Below are 20,810 nucleotides of genomic sequence, written 5' to 3'. Positions count from 1 at the left end.
ACCATTTGCTAAACCACAGCAAATAAATTCAGACAGAGGAGGATTTACATCAGAGTCTGTGTTGGGGGCAGCATTCCTAGTTGTTGGTCTTTGTTTCTGTCATGTTTAACTCACTGAAGTGAGTTTCAATTCTCATTATTGCCATGGTGCATACATAGAAACATTTTTTAAGCTATGGTACTGCATCAGGCTTTTCTAAAGTAAATCCCAGATCAGTACCTTAATTTTGTAAACTGATGCAAATATCCTTTGTCAAAGAAGAAGAAAGTAGAGCAGAAAGTTACTACACTAATCCTGTGCAGATGTGCCAAACCTCCCCTTTGCCATATAGCATCAAGGGATCTTGAATCTCTCTTTACTCAACTCCACTGACACTAAAAGCAGTTTAGGCTCCTGACTTTGATTCTCCAGTATATAACATTGCTGAAAGCTGTCCTCTGCCTGTACCCCCCTCACATCAGCCACAGTTCTCACAGGCTGCTGCCTGCCTGCTCTCCCAGGCAGAACCCTCGTGAAGCTGCACTACCTCCACCTTGGATCTGTGCCACAGGGGTTTTAGCAGCCTTCCAGACTGAGGTTTCCTGACATCACAACTGGTGGATTTTTCTAGGAAGAGCTAACAGTGAAGCTCACAGATTAGTAATGCCCAGTTTGAATCTGCTCTCTCATCAATGTATCTTCATCAAGTTTTAAACTGCTGAGCTTGCCATGAGGCAGAACAAGAGTCAGGCCCTTTAAGATCCCCTTACACATAAATTAAGTTTTTGTTTTGGGGAAACTGACCCAGTCTCTGTCTTTAACTTTCATTTACATTATAGCAATTTTATAGACAAGAGGGCAGGGGGATTGAAAACTTAATAAACCTTTGTTGTTACCATCACATGATGTTGCCTCAAGCAAAATGAAAAGCTGCATTTTGACTGTGACTCAGAAAGGCTGCATGCAAAGCAGTAAGAGACCGACTTTCCATATGGTTTTTGCAACTTAGCCACATGCAAACCGACATAAAAAAAGGCTATTAAAATGCAGAGTTTGCCAGACCCAGAGCTGGAAGCAGCTCATGTGGTAAATGAGTCATCTAAACAACTCAGTTTAATTTTCCCCTCCAATTCTATAATTTCTTTATTGAAAAAAAATAAAGTCTTTCTCCAATCACAATAACCACAGTCCTAATCAATGCACCTTTCTGAACTTAGTACAACATCTGAAACAAAACCAAGTATTTGCCGCTTGCCCTTTGGGGGAGGCACAGTGTGTGTTGCAGTTCCCTTTGCCTAGAGACAGGACCTCTGTGCAGCTGTTTCTATGCTCAGGATGCAGAAGGATAGAAGCACTCTCTCAGGCAGATCAGAAGTTCAGTGAGCTCATATACGTGAACCAGGACTGCAAAACTCCAAGCCCTCTCATTAGTGGGTCTGGAACTTACTTCTGTAACTTGCTGGTTCATGTCTCTGATGCTGTGGCCAGTTACTAGTTTAAGTGGAAAAGGCAAAATGAACCAACTGTGTCACAATACCCCATTGTTAGAACACTTCCCAGTCACCCTTAGGGCACAGAAAGTCTGGTGGTTTTAGTTACTGCTACTCTGAGAAGTGAAGCACACCCATAAGTAACATCACTTCCCACTGATGTGTCTGACTAAGCAAAGGTAAACCCTCTCAAATCCTACACAAAGACACCGAGGCTGTAATGGCTGGTTAGTCATCAAAAACAACAACAGCAAAGTTAGAACTGACCTGTATGCCTTCCCAGATAGGTATTTGCAGCTTTAACTGGGTGAGAGAGAGGGATAAAGTGCCCTTGGGCACCTCAAAAAAAGTCCAAATCATGCATCTTTTACACTGGGAATTCAAACATTCTTAAATCTCAAGGGGAATTAGGACACAGCTGCATGAAGGATTTTTTTGTCTCTGTTCAGTGCAAGGCCTAGAGCAGTTTGTTGCCTTCACAGTTTCTCCTCACCAGCACATGGCACTCACTGTCCTGCCACTGAGGATTCCCACAGATAGAGCAGCCACCGGCAGGAGAAGACACCGGCAGATTCACAAGGTGTCAGATACTCCAAGCCACCTGCATTTCCATGGAATTCATTTGGACATACATTTTTTTAATATCAGCATGTGAGATTTTATCTGTCTTCCTCTAGATATTCCAGAAAGTTTACTAAAGTCCTAAAAGAGATCCCAGAACCCTTGAGTCAATTTAGTCTGTACTCCTTCATCCACAAGAGAGATTTCTGGTTCTCAGAGCTGAGCCACAGGGCTGTGTTTGTGCATATGGACAGACAATACAAGACTAATACATGACCTTCAGGAACACTGACCAAGCAAAAGACAGGAGAAGCCTCCAAGTGTTCAGCTTTATTGGAGCAGCCTATTTGTCCTCTCTTGCTCATCTATTGAGTGCCTGAGCTCAGCTGTGGGGATTCTCAGAAATGGGATGCAAACCTAGAGGAAGAGCCTACAGGTTATTATCCAACTTCACTGTATGCCAGCATTTTAGAGAAACTGGATAAAGTCTGCCATTCTAGCTAACATCTTAGAGACAAGGTAAATGAGTCAGCAGAGGATTAAGGACCATTTTCTCAGAATCCTCTTTCTAAATGTTATTTTAAGAAGGAGTATCAATTTTGTGTTATGAGGCAGGCTATAAAGGATACACACAAAATCACATTCAAACAGCTTGGTAGAATTTTCTTCATTCCCAACTCACTTATAGAGATCAATCAGTCATTCTTTTCTCTACACTTGTGTAACATCCCTGATCTATCTTGCACTTCAATGTTGGTGTAAAACAAAGGTTCTAAGCGTGAGCTGCACCACACATGGTGGCTGTCTAATCTCTGTCCAGACCTTCACACATTGCCATGGGCACACTGTGATTCCTTGTTGATGCTGAGCCTTGTGTGTTGACGTTTTCCTCTCTTGTTCTCCCTACAGCACTTTTTACAATGGGTGGCAATGGTGATGGGCAGCCATGCAAATTTCCCTTCAAATTTCAAGGCCAATCCTATGACCAGTGCACAACAGAAGGCAGGACAGATGGATATCGATGGTGTGGAACCACTGAAGACTATGATAGGGATAAGAAGTACGGGTTCTGTCCAGAGACCGGTAGGAGGAATGTTGCTTGCATAACACAGTCTAATTTGTCATTGTTTTAAGTAACAAGTCTCATTTTACACACCTTCACCAGAGCACACAAAAGTTGATGAGTTAGACACAATTTACACAGCGGTGGCCAAGGAAGTCACTGGCACAGGAGCAATCTGTGTAAACAACATTGCATGTCATAGCACACCAGGTTTATCAGGGATACACAAATGTCACTGAACTGGCTACATGGCTACCACTGTGGGATAATTACAAGCAGATTACAATTTGTTAATGGCCCTGGAAGAGAAGTCTCATGTGACAGAAGAAAGCATGAATAATATTTTAGCTTAATACATTTACACTTGAAAAAAGAAATCCTGTTTAGTATGTTAAGCTTGTGTTAATAGATCTTTTCAGCAATTCAGAAGAACTAAGTGAAATGATTTAGCCACGAAAATAGATTTCAGCTTTCTTCACAATTTTTTGTACTTTTTAACTTGAGGTTTACCACATAAAGGAGCAAAAAATAATTTATAGCCTTGTAATGCCTGGCAGGTGTTCAGTTTTAGGATACAGATTAGAGACACAAGCACTGAGACTGTCTAAGTTAGCTATGGCAGTTCTAAAGTCTCTGGCTTTTAACAGAACCAAGGGGAAGCTGCAGTCACCCTGTAGCTCCCTGAAGATACATTCCAACCTATATGCATCCTACTTTTGATTTTTTGGAGTCTTTTGAAAATGACCTAACCATTTCCAGGAGAGATTTGATGAACTGGTATTTGGCTTCCTGTTACTTTTGATAACCAGGCATAGCACTTCAATTTTACATATCAGATGTTTAAAATAATAATAAAAGAAAGGATCACATTCATTATAACTCGCTGCACAGTTAGAAAGAGAAAATTCTAAAGGATTGTTCAACAGACAAAAGAACCAGTATATCTGGAATCAATGTATTCAAAGTCCTAGATAACATAGTCTCTATCACTGGAACCAAGAAATACACTTAGTTTAAGCTTTTTTTTTCAGCACACAAGACTATTGCTTGAGGTAGTTGTGATATATTTTTTTAATTTATGGCTTACTAATAAGAAATAATGAATGATAAATAAATACTATTAAATAATTAGGGACACAACCAGCTTTGTCTTTGTATTGCTCTCATGAACCTTCCCAGAAGATGGACCATAATTTGAAAGGAAATGTAATTGTCAGGTAGTTGTGTAAATGAATTTAAATAGTTTTATATTCTTTTCATATCCTCTTTATGATACCCACTTTAAACTATTATTTACATATAGTTGCACCCTCTCACCACTAGAAAAACTTGTTAAAAAAAAAGTTATTCACATTTAATATATCCTTTTCTTTAGAAAATGTTTTAAAATCATATGGGTTTAAAATGCACCCTGCTGTCAGGGTATAAAAAGCTTCAGTGGGACACCCACTAGCCAGGTGGATACTCAACAATTCTTTAACCTTTCTGACACTAATCCTACCTTCCATCTATTTGAGACAGTTTTAAAATATCCCCAGGAAAGACCACCAAAAGATACCTGCCAGGCAATCACCTTCCACAAAACACTGTTAACTGCTGCTATCTCAGAGCTGCGAACATGAGTCTGGGGCTCGCTCTTACCCCCAAACAAAACTATTGGCTAGTTCATTGCAGTGGCAATGCTTAGACTCTTTTATTCTCTGTCAGACAATTTTTAAATATTACTTTTAATCTCACTCTTCATATTCTTCAGAGGACTGCAGTTTTTCTGCTCGCTTTCCGGTTTTAGTGTGTAGCGTAAGAGACAACGCGAACGGGATCCCCCCCCCTTCTCACTGTGTTTTCCCTTCATTTTCCACAGCCATGTCAACAGTTGGTGGAAATTCAGAGGGAGCTCCTTGTGTATTCCCCTTCATCTTCCTTGGGAATAAATATGATTCCTGTACGAGTGCAGGGCGCAACGATGGCAAGCTGTGGTGTGCGTCCACCAGCAGCTACGACGACGACCGCAAGTGGGGCTTTTGTCCGGATCAAGGTAACGCAGTTTGTCACAGCAACAAACAGCAACTGAACAGTGACCACAGTGGTGGCATCACACCTTCTCCCCAGCCCAAAATTCAGGACAAATTCCTGCATTTAAATGTGAGACTACAGCTAAAGAGCCAGTCCCAGAGCTCATCCACGTGAAATAAACAGACCTTCTAAGGTTATAATGATGAAGTATCTTTCCAAAATATAAACCAACCAAATAAACAAATAATTTGATGGTTTTCTCCCCAATAGTTTTTCCCTTCCAAAGCTAAAAGCCACAAGTACTATACTATTTCACTGGCATGAAGTACGCTGATATTGGCCAAAATAGGAACAAGTGTTAAATGTAAAAAAACCAATACATTTGTGACTGATATCACCAAGGATGAAAAATATGTTTAAAAAGTGAGACAGTATAAAGTTCATATGGTGAATAAGGGTATTTAAAATTATTTTTGGGTTAATATTTGTCCTTATTTTTAACATGGGTAAAATTAAGTGTAGCAAAAGGCTTTTTCACATTTACAAATAAATGTAAGATTCAGGTTCTTCTTTTCAGAAGAAAAAAAATGCCGGATTTCAGGTACTGTTTGGCCATAATTAATAAAAGATCATTTTATGATTTTTAACCTAACAATATTTGGTACACCAGTACTGATTCAGACTTACACATGTGTTTATCACTTACAAGCCATTTCATGGTGAAAAGAAAGATTTGATATTTAGATGGCAAGTTTAATTTTTCAGTGCTTAAAGAAGATATTTGATGTTATTTGCTACACTTCCTTTTTTTCATAGAAGTATTAAGACTGCGGTCAGAGTCACTTGCATGGGAGAAAGCAGCAAACATCATCTACAAAAGAGGTTTTAGAATCTCTCCAATGAAATGTCATTACTGGCAATATGTGTGACATTCACCATTGCAGGCTGTAAAAGCTAATTATTATGTTTACTATTGAGAGATTTTTTTGATGGGTAACGAGGAAAGTAAAATTGTAAGACTGTGAACAACCTGTGTGGCACAATTCTATTTACATGAAAACAGCTAACACTATCTTACTGTGTTATTCAGGATACAGCCTCTTCTTGGTTGCTGCCCATGAATTTGGCCATGCCATGGGATTAGAGCACTCTGAGGATCCAGGAGCTCTTATGGCCCCTATCTACACCTACACCAAGAACTTTCGACTTTCCCAGGATGATATTAAAGGGATCCAGGAACTATATGGTAAAGTCCTCCCTCATCAGCAGAACTCATCAGAAAAGCATGCAGCACAGGTTGAAATTTGGGACTCAGAACTTGCAGTAAATTGCAAACTGCACAAACCCATCGATGCCAGAAACTCCCTCTGTTCCTTTCTCCCTGCTTTTTTCATGTTAATGGCAGGGCTTCTACTTAAATCAAATATCATAATTTAAGAATGGGGGCTCACTAAATTTACTGAATGAGAAGGAGCTGCAAAATGCCCCCATAACCAAACCTTTATATGAAAATTTCTAGTACCTTTACTGGGCCAATGAAATGCCATGTTTGTCCCTAGCGTGGACAAACCCCTGATGTGGTTGGGGTTGGATGTTACTTTCCATAACACCCTGAGCTTCCCAGACAGTAGCTTCTGGTAGGAGGGGAAGGACATTGTTTTCTGTGCCCCAGCTTGGAAACAGGTCATGTTGTCTTCCTGCAACAATTCAAGCTGTACCATCACAATAATGTGCAGAAAGTGTGTGGGAGCTGAAACTTCAATGTAAATGTATTTGGCAAGCTCCTGGAGAAAAAGTAGATTTAAGTATTCTTACATTGCTACATCTTTAAAATTTGTTATTTTCTCCACCAATAGTGTTAGTAAAATGCATAAGTATTATTATGATTAAAATTCCTTGCATGTATGTATTTTCCACCTTGCAGAGGGACAAGTATACTACAGTCAATTAAGTAGTCATTTCTATGTACTATTTCTCTTTCTGTGTTTTTCATTTTTCTACTGGGAGATCTCCCTAACTGGAACTATATTCTACAGTATTCAACACTTTGGAAATTTTAATAAGAGTATACCAAAATGATTATCACATGACATAAAAATCTGATTCGAATCTTCATTTTTCCTTGTTCTTAGCTGCTTTAATTAGGAATGGGAATTGAGACATGGGCAAGGTTAAGTGAGTTTTCTAAGCTCATGCTGTGTATCTTTGATAAGAGTTCAGAATTTAACCCAGTTGTCTCAAGGCATAATTCAATACCTGAGACAAAACTTCAAGACAAATTACCTTTCTTTCTTCTTTATAACTGATATAACCCTTTACAAACTGCTTTCTATATAAACCAATAATTTAAAAAAAATATTTGTTTTCTCTCCTTATTAGTATTATCACAAATCAGTTACACTCCATTTTTTTTCATACAGAAAGCCAACCTGATGTCTAAGAATCATATGGCAATATAGCAGAAGCCAAATAATAAAACAAAATAAACCAGATGGAAAAGTTCATGTTCTGAAAAACACATTCTGATTATTGGTGAGGGCAGAAAGATCATTCTAATGGCTCAAAATTCATCTTTGTAACTAGGGAAATATTGGCACTTCCTTAAAAAAGAAAAATCCTCTTTGACTACTTTCTCAGCAGAGTTGCTGATAATTCTGAGTTGAAGGACTTGGGAATGCATTTCTCTTCCTTTTAGAAGGTAGCAAAACAAAAATTGTAATGTTAACTTCTGAACCCAGTATAATCACTTCTAAATATCTGCAAGGTTAAATAGGCAGCTCAACACAGACACACACAGGCACAATGTCTCCAACGAGACCACACAGCAGATTAATGCAGGGCTGGAAGTCAAGGCTTCCTCAGCTCTACTCAACCACTCTCCTTCTTAAAAGATTTTATCATAAGTTTTTCTCCTTCAAGCACTGCCTCCAAATGATTCCCCTTCTAGAAATCACGGTAGCTTGTGTTCTTGATGCAGCACTATCTCAGTGTAACAGAATATCTCTGTTCACCACCACAGAAGTGTCACCTGATGTTGAACCCGGGCCAGGGCCAGGACCAGGACCAGGCCCACGTCCAACCCTTGGACCTGTCACTCCAGAGCTCTGCAAGCACGACATTGTATTTGATGGAGTAGCACAAATTAGAGGAGAAATATTTTTCTTCAAAGACAGGTAAGTGAGATAAATTGCTTACCAATGGGGTCTCAAGTGAAGGACTCTGTGAGACATATTCATCAAAATCTAGAAATTTGTTATCAGATACAATATCTGCCCTTTGTTTTGTGTGTTCAGAGATGGCAAAGTGTCCTAACCAACTCCTAAGGGAAGCAGATGGCAAATTCTGGTTTTATGGGTAAATTATTCCACCTTCTTTGCCACAAGGGTACACTGCTGGCTCAGGGTCAACTTGGTTTTGAGCAGGACCTCTAGGTCCATTTTCACAGAGCTACTTTCCAGCCTGTTGGCCCCCAGTGTGTACTGGGGTTGCTCCTCCCCAGGTGCAGGACCTCTAACTCTCTGTTACTGATCTGCATGAGGTTCCTGTCACTTCGTAGGTGAGATAATTATGTCATAAATTCACCTTTTCTTAGAGATACTCTCAAACTTATTTGAGAGTCTGGAATTTTCAACTTCAGTCATTATTTTAGGTAGTTTTTCGGCACTTTTATTTTCTGGTTTCCGCCCTACACTGGGACTGTGCACATCAAAATGCTATGACAACTGGGCTGGTGATAGTTCTAGTTAAAATCAGGACAAGGAAATGCCATAAACCTCAAAAAAAAAAAAACAAAAAACCAAAAAACCAAAAAACCAAACAAAGTAAACCACATGAAAAAAAAGACCCATTCTCTCATTTTCTGCCCAATTTTACAAATTGGAGAGCAAAAATTAACCCTGGTGTCAGCTCTACTGGCCTGTGAAGTCACATGAGGGTTGCTCAAAACAGTGAAGTAGTTGTGAGACATGTAAACTTCAAAATGGATTGTAATTCAGCAATGGAAATCCCATCACTTTAAGGGGAGTAAAGCTCTGGAGGCATTATTACTTCTGATTTCATTTCATACAGTTTGTACTCTGGACAGATATTTCATATCTGATTACAGAAAAATTTCCAATCTCAACTTCTAAAAATACTCCTAAAAAAAAGTAGTTCACCCAAAGCTAGTGGCAATATTCTCAAATGACTCTTTTACAATGGAGACATTGTTTTAGCAAATCGTGGGTTTTAGCATAACTTTCATTATGATAGGCTGGTCCAAAAAGGATCTGTTCCTTTCCCGCGTTCATAAAGAAAAAATCACGGAAATCCATGAGCAAAGTCTTGTTCTTGATTTGTTTTTAATTCAGGTTGAGTCCAAAATCATTAAATAACAGTGTTACACGACTCATGGCTGCTGTAATAACACATCCAGGACACTGGTGATTGAGACAGGCTCTGTGTGTGCAAAGCCTCCAAGACTGAAGATAACAAAGACATTTTTGATGCAAAAGCAGAGACATTCCTGATAAAATGTGGTGGCTGCACAGCTGCAGCTCCCACTGCCTTTGCCAGGGCCTGTATTACCCAGCTGCTCAGCAATGAAGAGCATCTCCTAAGGAGTATGGGACTTGGCAGCACCATGGTGAGAGACACTAAAGCTCCTTTTTCCCTGCCATAAATCAATGCCCAATTTGAAATCATTTATGCTCAGTTACCCTGAACACTCTCCCAACACCACTGAAGATTTGAGCCCACATACATTCACTGAGCTTGCCTAAATCAAACACTGCCTCCTGTCATATGAAAACATAAAGAGCATCTGAAGTCGAAGGAAGTATTGCAACTCACCTGCTCATTGCTCCTTGCCAGATGTCAGTGGAAATTTAAAAGGAAGCAAGAACCAACAAACAAGTCTGCCTCACAAAACAGCAATTTAATACTTGTTTCTATTTCCTGGTCATCCTGGTCTATGACCTGAGTCATCTATTCCAGATTAAAATCTTCAGCTAGAAGATATGAAAAATTCATTATTATGTTGCATGGTTTAGCTCTATTCACCAGAATTTTGTAACAAAAAGTCACGGTCAATTGGGTAATTTTACAGGCTATGGTATACAGTAATTCCTTCAGTGCATTTGCTTCTAGACCCAATCTATGTGATATCCAGAATAATGGCGCTTTGGGTTTGAAGTTTGACTTAATCTTTTTCACAGACTTTGTATTTTAGCAATGCAGAAATGGGATTTAAAGCTTCTGACTGGAAGAACATAATATTTCCATCTGTACGACAGCTTCTTGGGGCAAAAAGGGTTCATTCGATCTGGCTATAGAGACACCTCTGATACCTTTCAAACTCTTCTTCTTGGCCATGCCAGCAGCAGGCTAAGATTCCAGTGATCCCTATTGGCAATGAACAGCCCTTTCTTGGCCACAAAATGGCCCCAGAGTACCAAGAGATCAGCCCCACAGAAAGCTGCACTGGGCCCTTCCACCAAGAGCCCCACGACCCCAGCCCAACAAGTCTGTCAAAACTGGTGCCCATGTTTGCTAACACAGCCATCCAAGAGCATCAGAGTATTCACCTCAGCTCAGTGCCTTCAAAGGAAAGTCATTCTCACAGCAGTAAAACCCCTTTCAAGTTCCACAGTATTCCCAGCATTCCCATCCCATTCTCCTCTTCTCCTCACTCGTGGGTCTTGGTTTTCTGCCAGACTTCCATCTTGCTTCTGCTTTTGCAAACTGGTAGTCACACAGAGGAAGAATGTAAAATCTGTTCCTAAATCAGCAAAGTGATCCAGTATTCTAAATAATTCCAACAAAATAGAAGTATTTTGCATTTAGATACAGTCGGTCTAAGAAGTATGCAAATACCAAAACAATCTGTTCAAACTGGTTCAGGCTTTATCTAACATGCAGCAAAAGCAGAAAATTATTGAATTGTTTTGCTCTGGAATGGCTTTGCCTATCAGTCTTGCAGCTTTCCAAGTATCAGGCAAACAGCATTATGACTCACTTTTGGAATTCAAGAAACAAATGTCTATCGTGTGTCGTGTGACTTTTATGATTCATGAAAATAAGCACAGAATCCAACTGTCACATGGTACAGGCAAAGAGAGTAAATAGCAAAAAGGAGGTCAGGTATGATTAATTTTTTCAAAAAATGTGTTTCTCCTCCCTCCTCAAACCAAGGAAATAAAATTATTGCATTACTGAAGGTGCTGTTGGCCATAGAGGAGAGCTGAGCTTTTCCACTGGGCACAAAATGCTGGAGAACAGCATTTACACAGATGGTTTTGTTCTGAGACTGAAAAAAATTCAAACTTCTGAAGTTTACCAACACATTAAAGAAGATGCACTGATTTGGGCCCTTTAGATAACTGCATGCAATAATAGTGATAATGGCAAATGTTGGTTATGTAAAAATATGATGTAAAATATCTAATGTGACAAAATTAATAAATCTGCCTATAAATGTAGTATTAAAATTTAATATAGAGGAGTTAAAACATTTTATCATGTTCAAAGTGAAACGAGAAAGCCAAATTTATTTTATAATTTATCTTACCGTTTCCTCAATGAATAGAAATAAAAATATACCTCCTACTTCATTCAAAAACAAAATAAAATTCAGCTTTGACAAAGTTCCCATTCCACAAGAAAACCTCAATATTTTAACAAGACCCTTGAAATGTGTGATTTATTAAAAATCTGGTGTTCAAGTCTCCATTGGCTCTGAAAAGTTTGGAATTCATGCAGATAGCAATTATTAGAGCTGATTCAGCCATAAATCAGGGCCAAGTTTGACTTAGAATTCTCTAACTTGGATTTTAAAGGAGCTACTTTCATGAATGCAATGTTAGAAAGATTTTCTATATGAATTTCCATTCCATATTGTATTGGATCTGCTTTTCTGTCTAAAAAGAGATTCATGATACAAATGGTTTTACCTTTTACAGCATTTCATATGTGTTTAGACACTGTCAAGGGAAAGAGAAATTAGCAATATGCCTTATTCTTTGCCTCTTTTTTGTAAATGAAAATTATAATGAATCATGCTCAGAGATATTTTTGCACATGTTAAAAATACATCTCTGTATGCAAAATGGGATTACATTAACATATTACTATCTTAATTATTAGTACCATACCTCAGGTTAAATTAATACATAATTTTAATTAAGAGAAAAAACCAATGCACTTGCCAGTTGTACTGTTCCTCATATCAAACACTATAATTCAGCATACAGCAACTGATCACACTTGCAAATGCATTTCAAAATATTTTATTTGTCCTAGCTAGCTAATGTTTGCAGTCAAACTTCTGTTGATAAAAATACAGCAATTTATTAAATGAATTTAGGACTGCTCCTCCAAGTTCCAGGTAAAACTAAAATTCAATTTCAGATCTTGGGTTTCTCAAAGGTATAATTATTCTAGGCAGGAATGGGTAATGACAATTTATACTCTGCAAAAAATAAGACACCAGCAGCACTTTGAGCTTCAGAAACATATTGCTGTTAAAAGCTGTTTGACCTCAGAAATTAAGAGCTTGGTGCATTCCACCAGCCTGCTGATTTTTCATTTTATGACCATGTCAAAACTTTTGTTCTGTTGGGGAAAAAAGTTGTTCATTCTATGGAGGAGGAAATAGCAGTGCCATTTTTAATACCAAAAGTCCTCAGCACAAAGCTCTGCCATGTAGAGATAATTAGAGCTTTTTAAAGCTTAAATCAAATGATGATCCTACTTATACATAAAATAGCCAATAAATTACCCTTTGCATTTCTCTAATGAACACTTTTAGTGCCAGCAGTTTCTTTTACAGCCAAACTCACTTCCCAGCAGTATGATATACTGCTATTAGATTTGAACTTTTAGTCACTACAATAGTAATTGCAAGAGCAATTCATGGAATACAAAACTCTGCTTTTGTCAAACATTCATCCATCTGCTCCAAACACAGCAGCAGGAGAGCTCCAACAGTTTAAATGTCGTGTTAAATGAGTTTATTTGTATACTCAAAGCACAGGATAAATGTTGCTCTGATGCAAAAAGCAACAGGAAGCCCAAGGCAATCAGTGCAGCAATTTCCCCTGCAGTCCAGCATGCAGCTTATGGTGTAGTCCTTCAAGCAACATACTCCTAAATAAATGTGTTGACCTTTCAGTCACTGTAGGAAAAGAGTTGCAAGTGTGTGTTGCTGTTAACGTGCGTGTGCACATGTGTGTCTACACACAGGTTTATGTGGCCTTTGCCAGAAGTGATGAGAAACAGATGTGCTGGTGAATAAGTTCATTGTAAATCTCATACAACTTTCTGTTCTGCTCAGATTCATGTGGAGGACCGTAAACCCCCGAGGAAAACCCACAGGTCCTCTTCTTGTTGCTACATTCTGGCCTGATTTGCCAGAGAAAATTGATGCTGTCTACGAGGCCCCTCAGGATGAGAAGGCTGTATTTTTTTCAGGTACTGGTTTTAAGTTTCAAAACGTAAGTAGCCATTTGCATAATGTTGCCTTGGAGCTCAGTTTCCTCGGAGTTGTAACTGGGCCAGGGAACAGCCTGTCTAAGAGCCATTGGAGCCATCAGGTATGAGTGACAGATCTCCATATTCTCATGCTGAGAATTTAGGACAAAAGGTTGAATCTGAAAGACTCTGAACAACATTCAGCCCCCAGTACAACAGAAGGGGAGCTATAAGCACCTAGAAGAGACATTCAACAGTAAGCAAGATTAAACAAGAGTCATTATTTAAAAGGAAAAGCAACAACAACAGTGGGAGCTCGGTTTCATCAGTCACTGCTCTGTTCTTCTGCCCTTTCCTTCCATTTTAAGGTATTGTCTCTGCATATGTTGCCTGAGAAGACTACATTTTTTTTTCTCCTCATGCATTTCCTTGTCTCCTCCTCTTTTGCCAAAAACTGACTTCCACTCTGGCTTCCAAGCATCTTCCTTGGTGGCTCATCAGGCAGAGGACACAGGTGGCCGTGTGAGCTGCCTCCGTGGGAGAGAAGGAGAACAGGAAGCACAGCTCTGTTGCATGTCACACATGGTTCAGCTGGAGTGGCCAAATGAGCAGAGCTGTGAGCCTGTTTTCAACATGAAAAACTGAGCCAGCAAAAAATGGGCTCCAGCACCCACTAAAAACATGACTAAACATCTCCAATCATGTAAAAACCATATGGCCAAAGCTGCTGTACATTTTCAGTACAGGAGGGAAAAAAGTAATGATAATCTATTCCACATGTCTCAGAGGCCATTTGCTTTAGCTTACAGGGAGGAGACAAAAAAAAAAAAAATCTTAAAAATGTTTTATTTCAGGCAAGCCAAAACACTTTAAATATTGCATATACTGTGTTTAACCTTATTCCACCTAAACCTCTCCCTTTCTTTATAAGTTCCAAACATAACTAAACTGGTTTTTTTTAAATAAATAAGAACTAACAGAAAACAAAAATTGGTTTGAAAATAATACAACTATCTTAAAATACTTATTAGTGAGACCTACCCTTTGCTCCTGAATGGTGAAATAATAACCTCCGAGGATCTCAAATGCTACTCTTTACACTTTTCTCATATTAATACCTCACTTATTTATTTCCCACTAGCACAGAATCAAAGAAATGTCCTTTAATGAATTAATCTTTCTGTGGCTTTCAGTGAATCCAGTGAAGTTATTTACTATGTAAATTGTAATTCCATGTAAAAAACACAGAACACTACTACATCTTCCACTAGTACATATTTGGAGAGACATTAGAAAATGACAAAGGACAACAGCAACTCTGAGCAAAAACTTCCTGATAATCACTCAATTGAACTGCTCAACAAAACAGAGGGTGAACATGAGCTGCTGCATCTGAAACTCAGGTACCCCTGTCTGGTTTCAGACCATCTTAATCATACAAAAAGTTACCAGTATAAACTATTTATTTTAGCATAACTCCAATGTACCAAGATAGTGTCTGCTTCGAAGATGAGTCAGCTAAGAAGGGAGGAAGCAAAAGCACACTGAGGTGATGTCTTTTCTGAGAGGCAAGTAACACTTCAGTAGCAGAACCAGTTGTAATCATAGTACACCTGCATTGTGACCTAACGCTTCACAGATGGTAAAGTACTAGAAAGACTAATAATACAGCAAGTGCAATAAAAAGTCACATAGCAAAGTAAAAAAAGAAGAAATATACCTCTGTTACTGACTAATAAACAGTGTTTGTTTGCTTTGTTTTCTCCCCTGCTTAGGAAACGAGTACTGGGTTTATTCAGCCAGCAACTTGGACAGGGGCTATCCAAAGAAACTCACCAGCCTGGGACTGCCCCCTGATGTGCAACGAGTCGATGCAGCTTTTAACTGGGGCAGAAACAAGAGGACATACATCTTTGCTGGAGACAGATACTGGAAGTAAGATGCAGTGAGTGGTGGTAGGATGCTGTTGGCAGTTTTGTCTCTAGGGCTGAATGCATGCTGAGGGTCAGGAGGCAGGGACCAAATACAGGGGTTCATCTTCTGAGAATACAAAATGAGGTCTGCCAGAACAGAGCTGACAGCAGGAATGGGTTTCAATACAGCAGCAGCAAACTGTTTGAGAAAACAGTTCACAACAGAAGAGGGTATCTGGAGTGTCTATCAGGCTGCTCGTCACTACCAACCCATCCCTCTGCCCCCACGTACCAGCAACCGCCCCATGCTGGTCTCAGGCTCTTAAGGGGGGCAAGCTGTCCTTCCTGTCAGCTCACAAATGCTGGGAGAAGACTCTAAAAGGAGTTTCCTAAAAATGCACTGATCTCCAATCACTTGGATCCAAAGACTGACCAGATTGCCTTTGAAATTCTTTCAGTAAGCCAGCAGGCTTGGAGACACTGTATTGAAAAGAAACAGCAGTGTGACTAGCAAAGCATGCTGGGGCTGACTGTAAATCCTTTCAGCGGCTGATCCACCAGTCACTCACACCTTTGCTCTACTAATATATTTGGCACAGGGGGAATCTGAACAAACCACAAGTGTATCTGTTAGTACTCTGAGAAAAATCTTAGCTTAAATTCATCTTGACAGTCTCTAAATCTTTTTCATGTTTCCTATGAAACTCAGGTGACCTGCTACCACACTCTTATCTTATCTTCTTAGATTAAGAAAGAATGTCCTTAAAATGTCTCAGGGTTATTACCGTGGTAGAAAAATATCCTATGTTACACCTGGAGAGTCTACTAATTGTATTTAATAGAATCTCATTAGCATAACTGGCAGAGAGATCTGGCACAAAAGATCACCTTAAAAAGCAGAGGCACTTTGGTGCTCTGAGGAACTTTGTGAGTTACCTCCATGCTGACTATCAAAATGGCATGAGAACAAAACAGAGACACTAACCCTGCGGTCACTGTCAGAAGCCTGTTCCAGGAACAGGACTTTACTTCAGGAATGCAGACATTACACAACAAGCTGAAAGTGGACCCATTCATTAACTGACAATTGAGAAGCAAGTTAAACATCAGAAACAACAACCAGAAACCTAAAAGATTCTCCAAACTATAAGAGTTCCTTCTCAGAGATGGTCTATCTAAAATATCAGAGGAGGTCTCAGTATAATTGAGCCCATTTTATGTGAACAATAATTTCATGTTATGATCAAACTGAATGACTGTCTTCATTATATCCTAATGGCTGTGGATTCCTGTAAGTAAATAAAATACCCTTTCACAATTGCCACTTGATCATAACTTTCAATTACTTTGAGGACAGTAATCTTCTCCGTTATCTAAAGAAAAAAAACAACTTAAAAGCTAAAGAATTATATTAATTTTTTATTGTTGTGCCGTAGAGATCATTTAAGCATTTACAAGTAGTACTAATACAGCCATTTGCAACACTTTAGGCTCCTGCTAAAACCTACAGACTATGAGTTAGCAAAACTGCTGGTCTCCTCTGTGCAAGCTATTGTTTTGATTAACTGTACTGCAAGGCCTCCAAGTAATTTATCACTCTAATCACAGGCAGTGTTTCTATCTTGGTACCTTATCCGTTGCAGTCGCTGCAGAATGCGTAATTTGTTTTTAAGGAATCAAAATAAGCTTAAGTGATTTCTATCTTTGTAAAGAAGAAAGCAAGCAGTTGACAAATATTTCAGGGAAAAAATGCATCTCTGTTTAACAGACACTATAACCCTTAAGTATGTGGCTGTTACATTTTATACAAGGACTCTGTCACATGGAATCAAAATAGTTACATACCATAGCCCTTCCTGTGCCATTATCACACTTACTTTAAATGGATTTTTTGGAAGCCTTCTCTCTCCCTCATTCCAACCACAAGCTATTTTAGTGTTATTATAACAAGACTGCTAAGCATAGCAAAGTTTTGTGAGGGGGGGGTGGGTGGGAAGAGGAGCTGGCTCAGATTCCACAGATGAAGTTTTAAAACTACCCAGCAAGGTACTAGACTTTCTTTAAACATCCAAGGAATAAAATAGTGAGGAATGTAAACTAATAACTTAAATTGATCTTGGCCATCTACTGCTCAGTTGTACTGGTGTAACTTTGGATATAATCCAAGTAGTTCCATACAGCAATGAGGGAAAGGTAACTTGAGATACCCACAGTCGTGGATAAATAGAAATCGGGAACATAAGTGTTTCCCTCCCTGCAGTACTAGTCAAAGATGATCTGTCTGAAGTCCACTGCTCCTGAAGAGGTGTTGCTGGGGTGACTGAGGCCTCACATGCACTGGAAGCTTGGTCCAAACTATATCCCACACCACAGCTCCTCAGGACAACTCCACTCTTGCTTCGCACTGACCCACCTAAGAATAAGAAACCTGTGGAAACCAGAAAACAGCCCTGCTCCTTCCACCTTCCCTGTCAATGAGCTTGCATGCCTGGGACATTTACTCCCTACATATGAATGGGAAAATCCTGGATTACTTTTTAGGGGGAGTGTAAAACTGGCTTTGCCCAAAGCTATCTGTGCATTCTGCAGTGGAAAGCACAGGGACTACAGGAAACAACTGATAATCTGTGGATGTGGGTACAGACAGACCCCCTTACATGGCAAGTTACATCTCACTGCCCTGGACTGACGAGGATTTACATCAGCTGAGGATTCTTTCCTTTAAAACATACATTGCAAAAGCCATCGTGGATTTGAGGGTGTGTGTCCCCCTCAAGAAAAGCACATATTTTTAACTTGGGGTTTGTGTGCTGATCATCACCAAGAGAGAGACTATGTGAAAATAACAGGGGATTTCAATGGAATGTTAAGGAAAGTAATTAGTAATTTAATAGCAATCTATCAATTGCATGGACTACAAGCATATTTCAAACAAAATTTTAAAAACAGTCATTTCACATTAAAATCCGCTATCTTTAGATGTTTGCTGCTGTCTGAAAAAAGTTACCTTTCCTAGAAATATGTTTGGAATTTTCAAATTACATTTCAAAAAAAAAAATTTCCTTAAAAAGTTTCTTCTCAATTCAGCAAGAATTGCATTTTCAAAGGAAAGATGTAAAATTTCACAGGGTTTTAAAAAGGAGCCAGGAATAATTACAAAGAAAGAGAAACAATGTTACAATCTCAGATGTTATATTTCTGTTTGATTGTTTTATAGAGTCATATTTGCTGAGGACTCCCTGAAAAATTATGTTGCATTTTAACATTAAACACAGATTTGTAATGTAGAGACATAATTTCCCTCAGGTACAATGAAGAAAAGAAGAAAATGGAGCTTGCATCCCCTAAGTTCATTGCTGACTCATGGAATGGTGTTCCAGATAACCTCGATGCTGTCCTGGGTCTTGCTGACAGTGGTAAGCTGTGATTTGGATTTCAGTCACTAACGACCTCTCTTATTTGTCCGCTGTGAAACTTATTGAAGACCTTAATTTCTTGTGGTCCATGAGTAGGAGCCAAATTGAGCCTGATGCACAGGATGTCCTAACACCAGAAAGCACAACCAAGCCATTCCCTACAGCTTGGAAATTTCCCAATTCCTTGATAGCTCCATACCAGCACACAGTCACAGCACCATCTCAGCACCATCCTGCTCTAGCACAGTCAGAACTCAGTGTGATAATCTCCCTGGTCACAGGCATGACTGGGTTTATTTTGTAATGTTTTTAATTTCCTATCAACTGCAGCTGAGAGCCTGGCCCTGGTTTTAAGCGGCCTTGTATTTTGCACAGATTTGCATAAATGTCTGAAAGCACCACTGGTATCACGAGTCTCTGCTCAGTCACATTTTCAACATTTATTTTGCCAACAAACATATTCTCCAAGAAAATTCTGGCTCACAAAGTAGTAACTTGACTAAGGCTCCATTTAACAAGACCTTTCTTCTACAGGAGGGGAATTTTAATGTAGATTAAAAATATATCTTTTTTTAATCATACAAATACAACTACATGCAAATATTTTGAGAAATAAGTCTTCCAGTTCATTGAGATTCATGAAATCACATAGACAAAAAAGCTTTGATCAAGATCCATCTGATCATGTCTTTTTATTTATCTTCACAGGATACACCTACTTTTTCAAAGATCAGTACTATCTACAAATGGAAGACAAGAGTTTGAAGATTGTTAAAATTGGGAAGATAAGTTCTGACTGGTTGGGTTGCTGAGCCCTATGAGATATTAATAACCAAATATTTACTTTTTTGTTATATGCCTTATCTGTAATTAGAAATAGATCTGAATGCTAATTACTGGACCAGTCTGGTACTGGCACCAAAACATGAAGTACCAGTACTGTACACATCAGATAATTTAAGAGTGTTTGCCTCCTCAGTATACAAAAGATGTTTACGTATATATTCTGGTACAATTTTTGTCATGCTAGTCATAGTAGTGCTACTAACAGAACAGCCACCGTTCTGTATTCCCTTGGTGCTTAAACAAAGCGTTGAAACCTCTGGAGACTGGATCACGCCCCTCTGTTATACACATACCAGATAGGCTCAAATGAGATGTACCAGCAGTGCACTTTGATTTTTATTTTTTTTTTAAGTACAACTCTGTTATAAATAGATGGTTTGTCTTGATGTTTTTCACCCTCTTGCGAGTTTGATCATTACTTCCATTTATTTACATAATAATACAGAAAGACTGTCAAAGGCACAGGTTGCCTCAGGATCTGCTTTGTGTTGATGCATGATGGAATCATGGCAAGAAACTGTGTTAAAGTATTGTTTTAAAGTACTTTTTATTTTAATACCTTAGTTAAATTTAGCAATTTGCTTCATGCACTTTGTTACTACTATATAACTTGTTTATATGGATGGAAACGACTCAGATTTTTGAAGACAATGCGTTATACATAGAAGTCAAGTATTATTGTTTAACTTGTTTTATTTTTCTGTTCTTCATAATGTTGGGGTTTTGGTCAATTAGATTTTTTTGCTTATGCATTGGGCAACAGAAAATGTTCTTTTCACAATCTGATGGAATATTTCTCATTTAAAAAATAAACCAAGAAAGAATGTCCCACACATGAAGTGCCAACAATACAAATAAAATCAAATTACACTGTCAACACCTCTCATGGCCAGGTTTCCTTGTATCATTTGAAATTAGAAATGTAGTAGCATGTTAAAGCAAAATACCTGTCAAAGGAAAGAACGTTACCTCAGTATAAAACTGATTCCTGGGTTTATCTAGAAACCTAGGCTGTTTTCTCTGTTAGTCCTAAGATGCAACTGTGGCAATTTTCATTAAAGAGCTGATATGGGCCCCTGCC

The 20,810-nt window shown here is 38.8% G+C and overlaps 1 protein-coding gene across 1 annotated transcript in view; it reads left to right on the top strand.

Annotated features, from left to right (window-relative positions):
• Positions 1 to 20,606, top strand: part of MMP2 (matrix metallopeptidase 2) — a 32,870-nt gene extending 12,264 nt beyond the window's left edge. The window contains exons 6-13 of the mRNA XM_027666252.1: positions 2,940 to 3,113; positions 4,955 to 5,128; positions 6,197 to 6,352; positions 8,126 to 8,279; positions 13,418 to 13,554; positions 15,330 to 15,489; positions 18,774 to 18,883; positions 19,592 to 20,606. Coding sequence (XP_027522053.1) covers positions 2,940 to 3,113; positions 4,955 to 5,128; positions 6,197 to 6,352; positions 8,126 to 8,279; positions 13,418 to 13,554; positions 15,330 to 15,489; positions 18,774 to 18,883; positions 19,592 to 19,695 — 1,169 coding nt within the window. The 3' untranslated portion in view covers positions 19,696 to 20,606. The remainder of the gene's footprint in view (positions 1 to 2,939; positions 3,114 to 4,954; positions 5,129 to 6,196; positions 6,353 to 8,125; positions 8,280 to 13,417; positions 13,555 to 15,329; positions 15,490 to 18,773; positions 18,884 to 19,591) is intronic.
• Positions 20,607 to 20,810: the final 204 nt, after the last annotated feature.

Source organism: Corapipo altera, unplaced genomic scaffold (genome assembly GCF_003945725.1).
Source record: "Corapipo altera isolate COAL_440 unplaced genomic scaffold, ASM394572v1 99, whole genome shotgun sequence".
Lineage (NCBI taxonomy): Eukaryota > Metazoa > Chordata > Aves > Passeriformes > Pipridae > Corapipo > Corapipo altera.
Note: the sequence above shows the minus strand (reverse complement) of the source record. Positions and strands in the feature narration are given on the sequence as shown.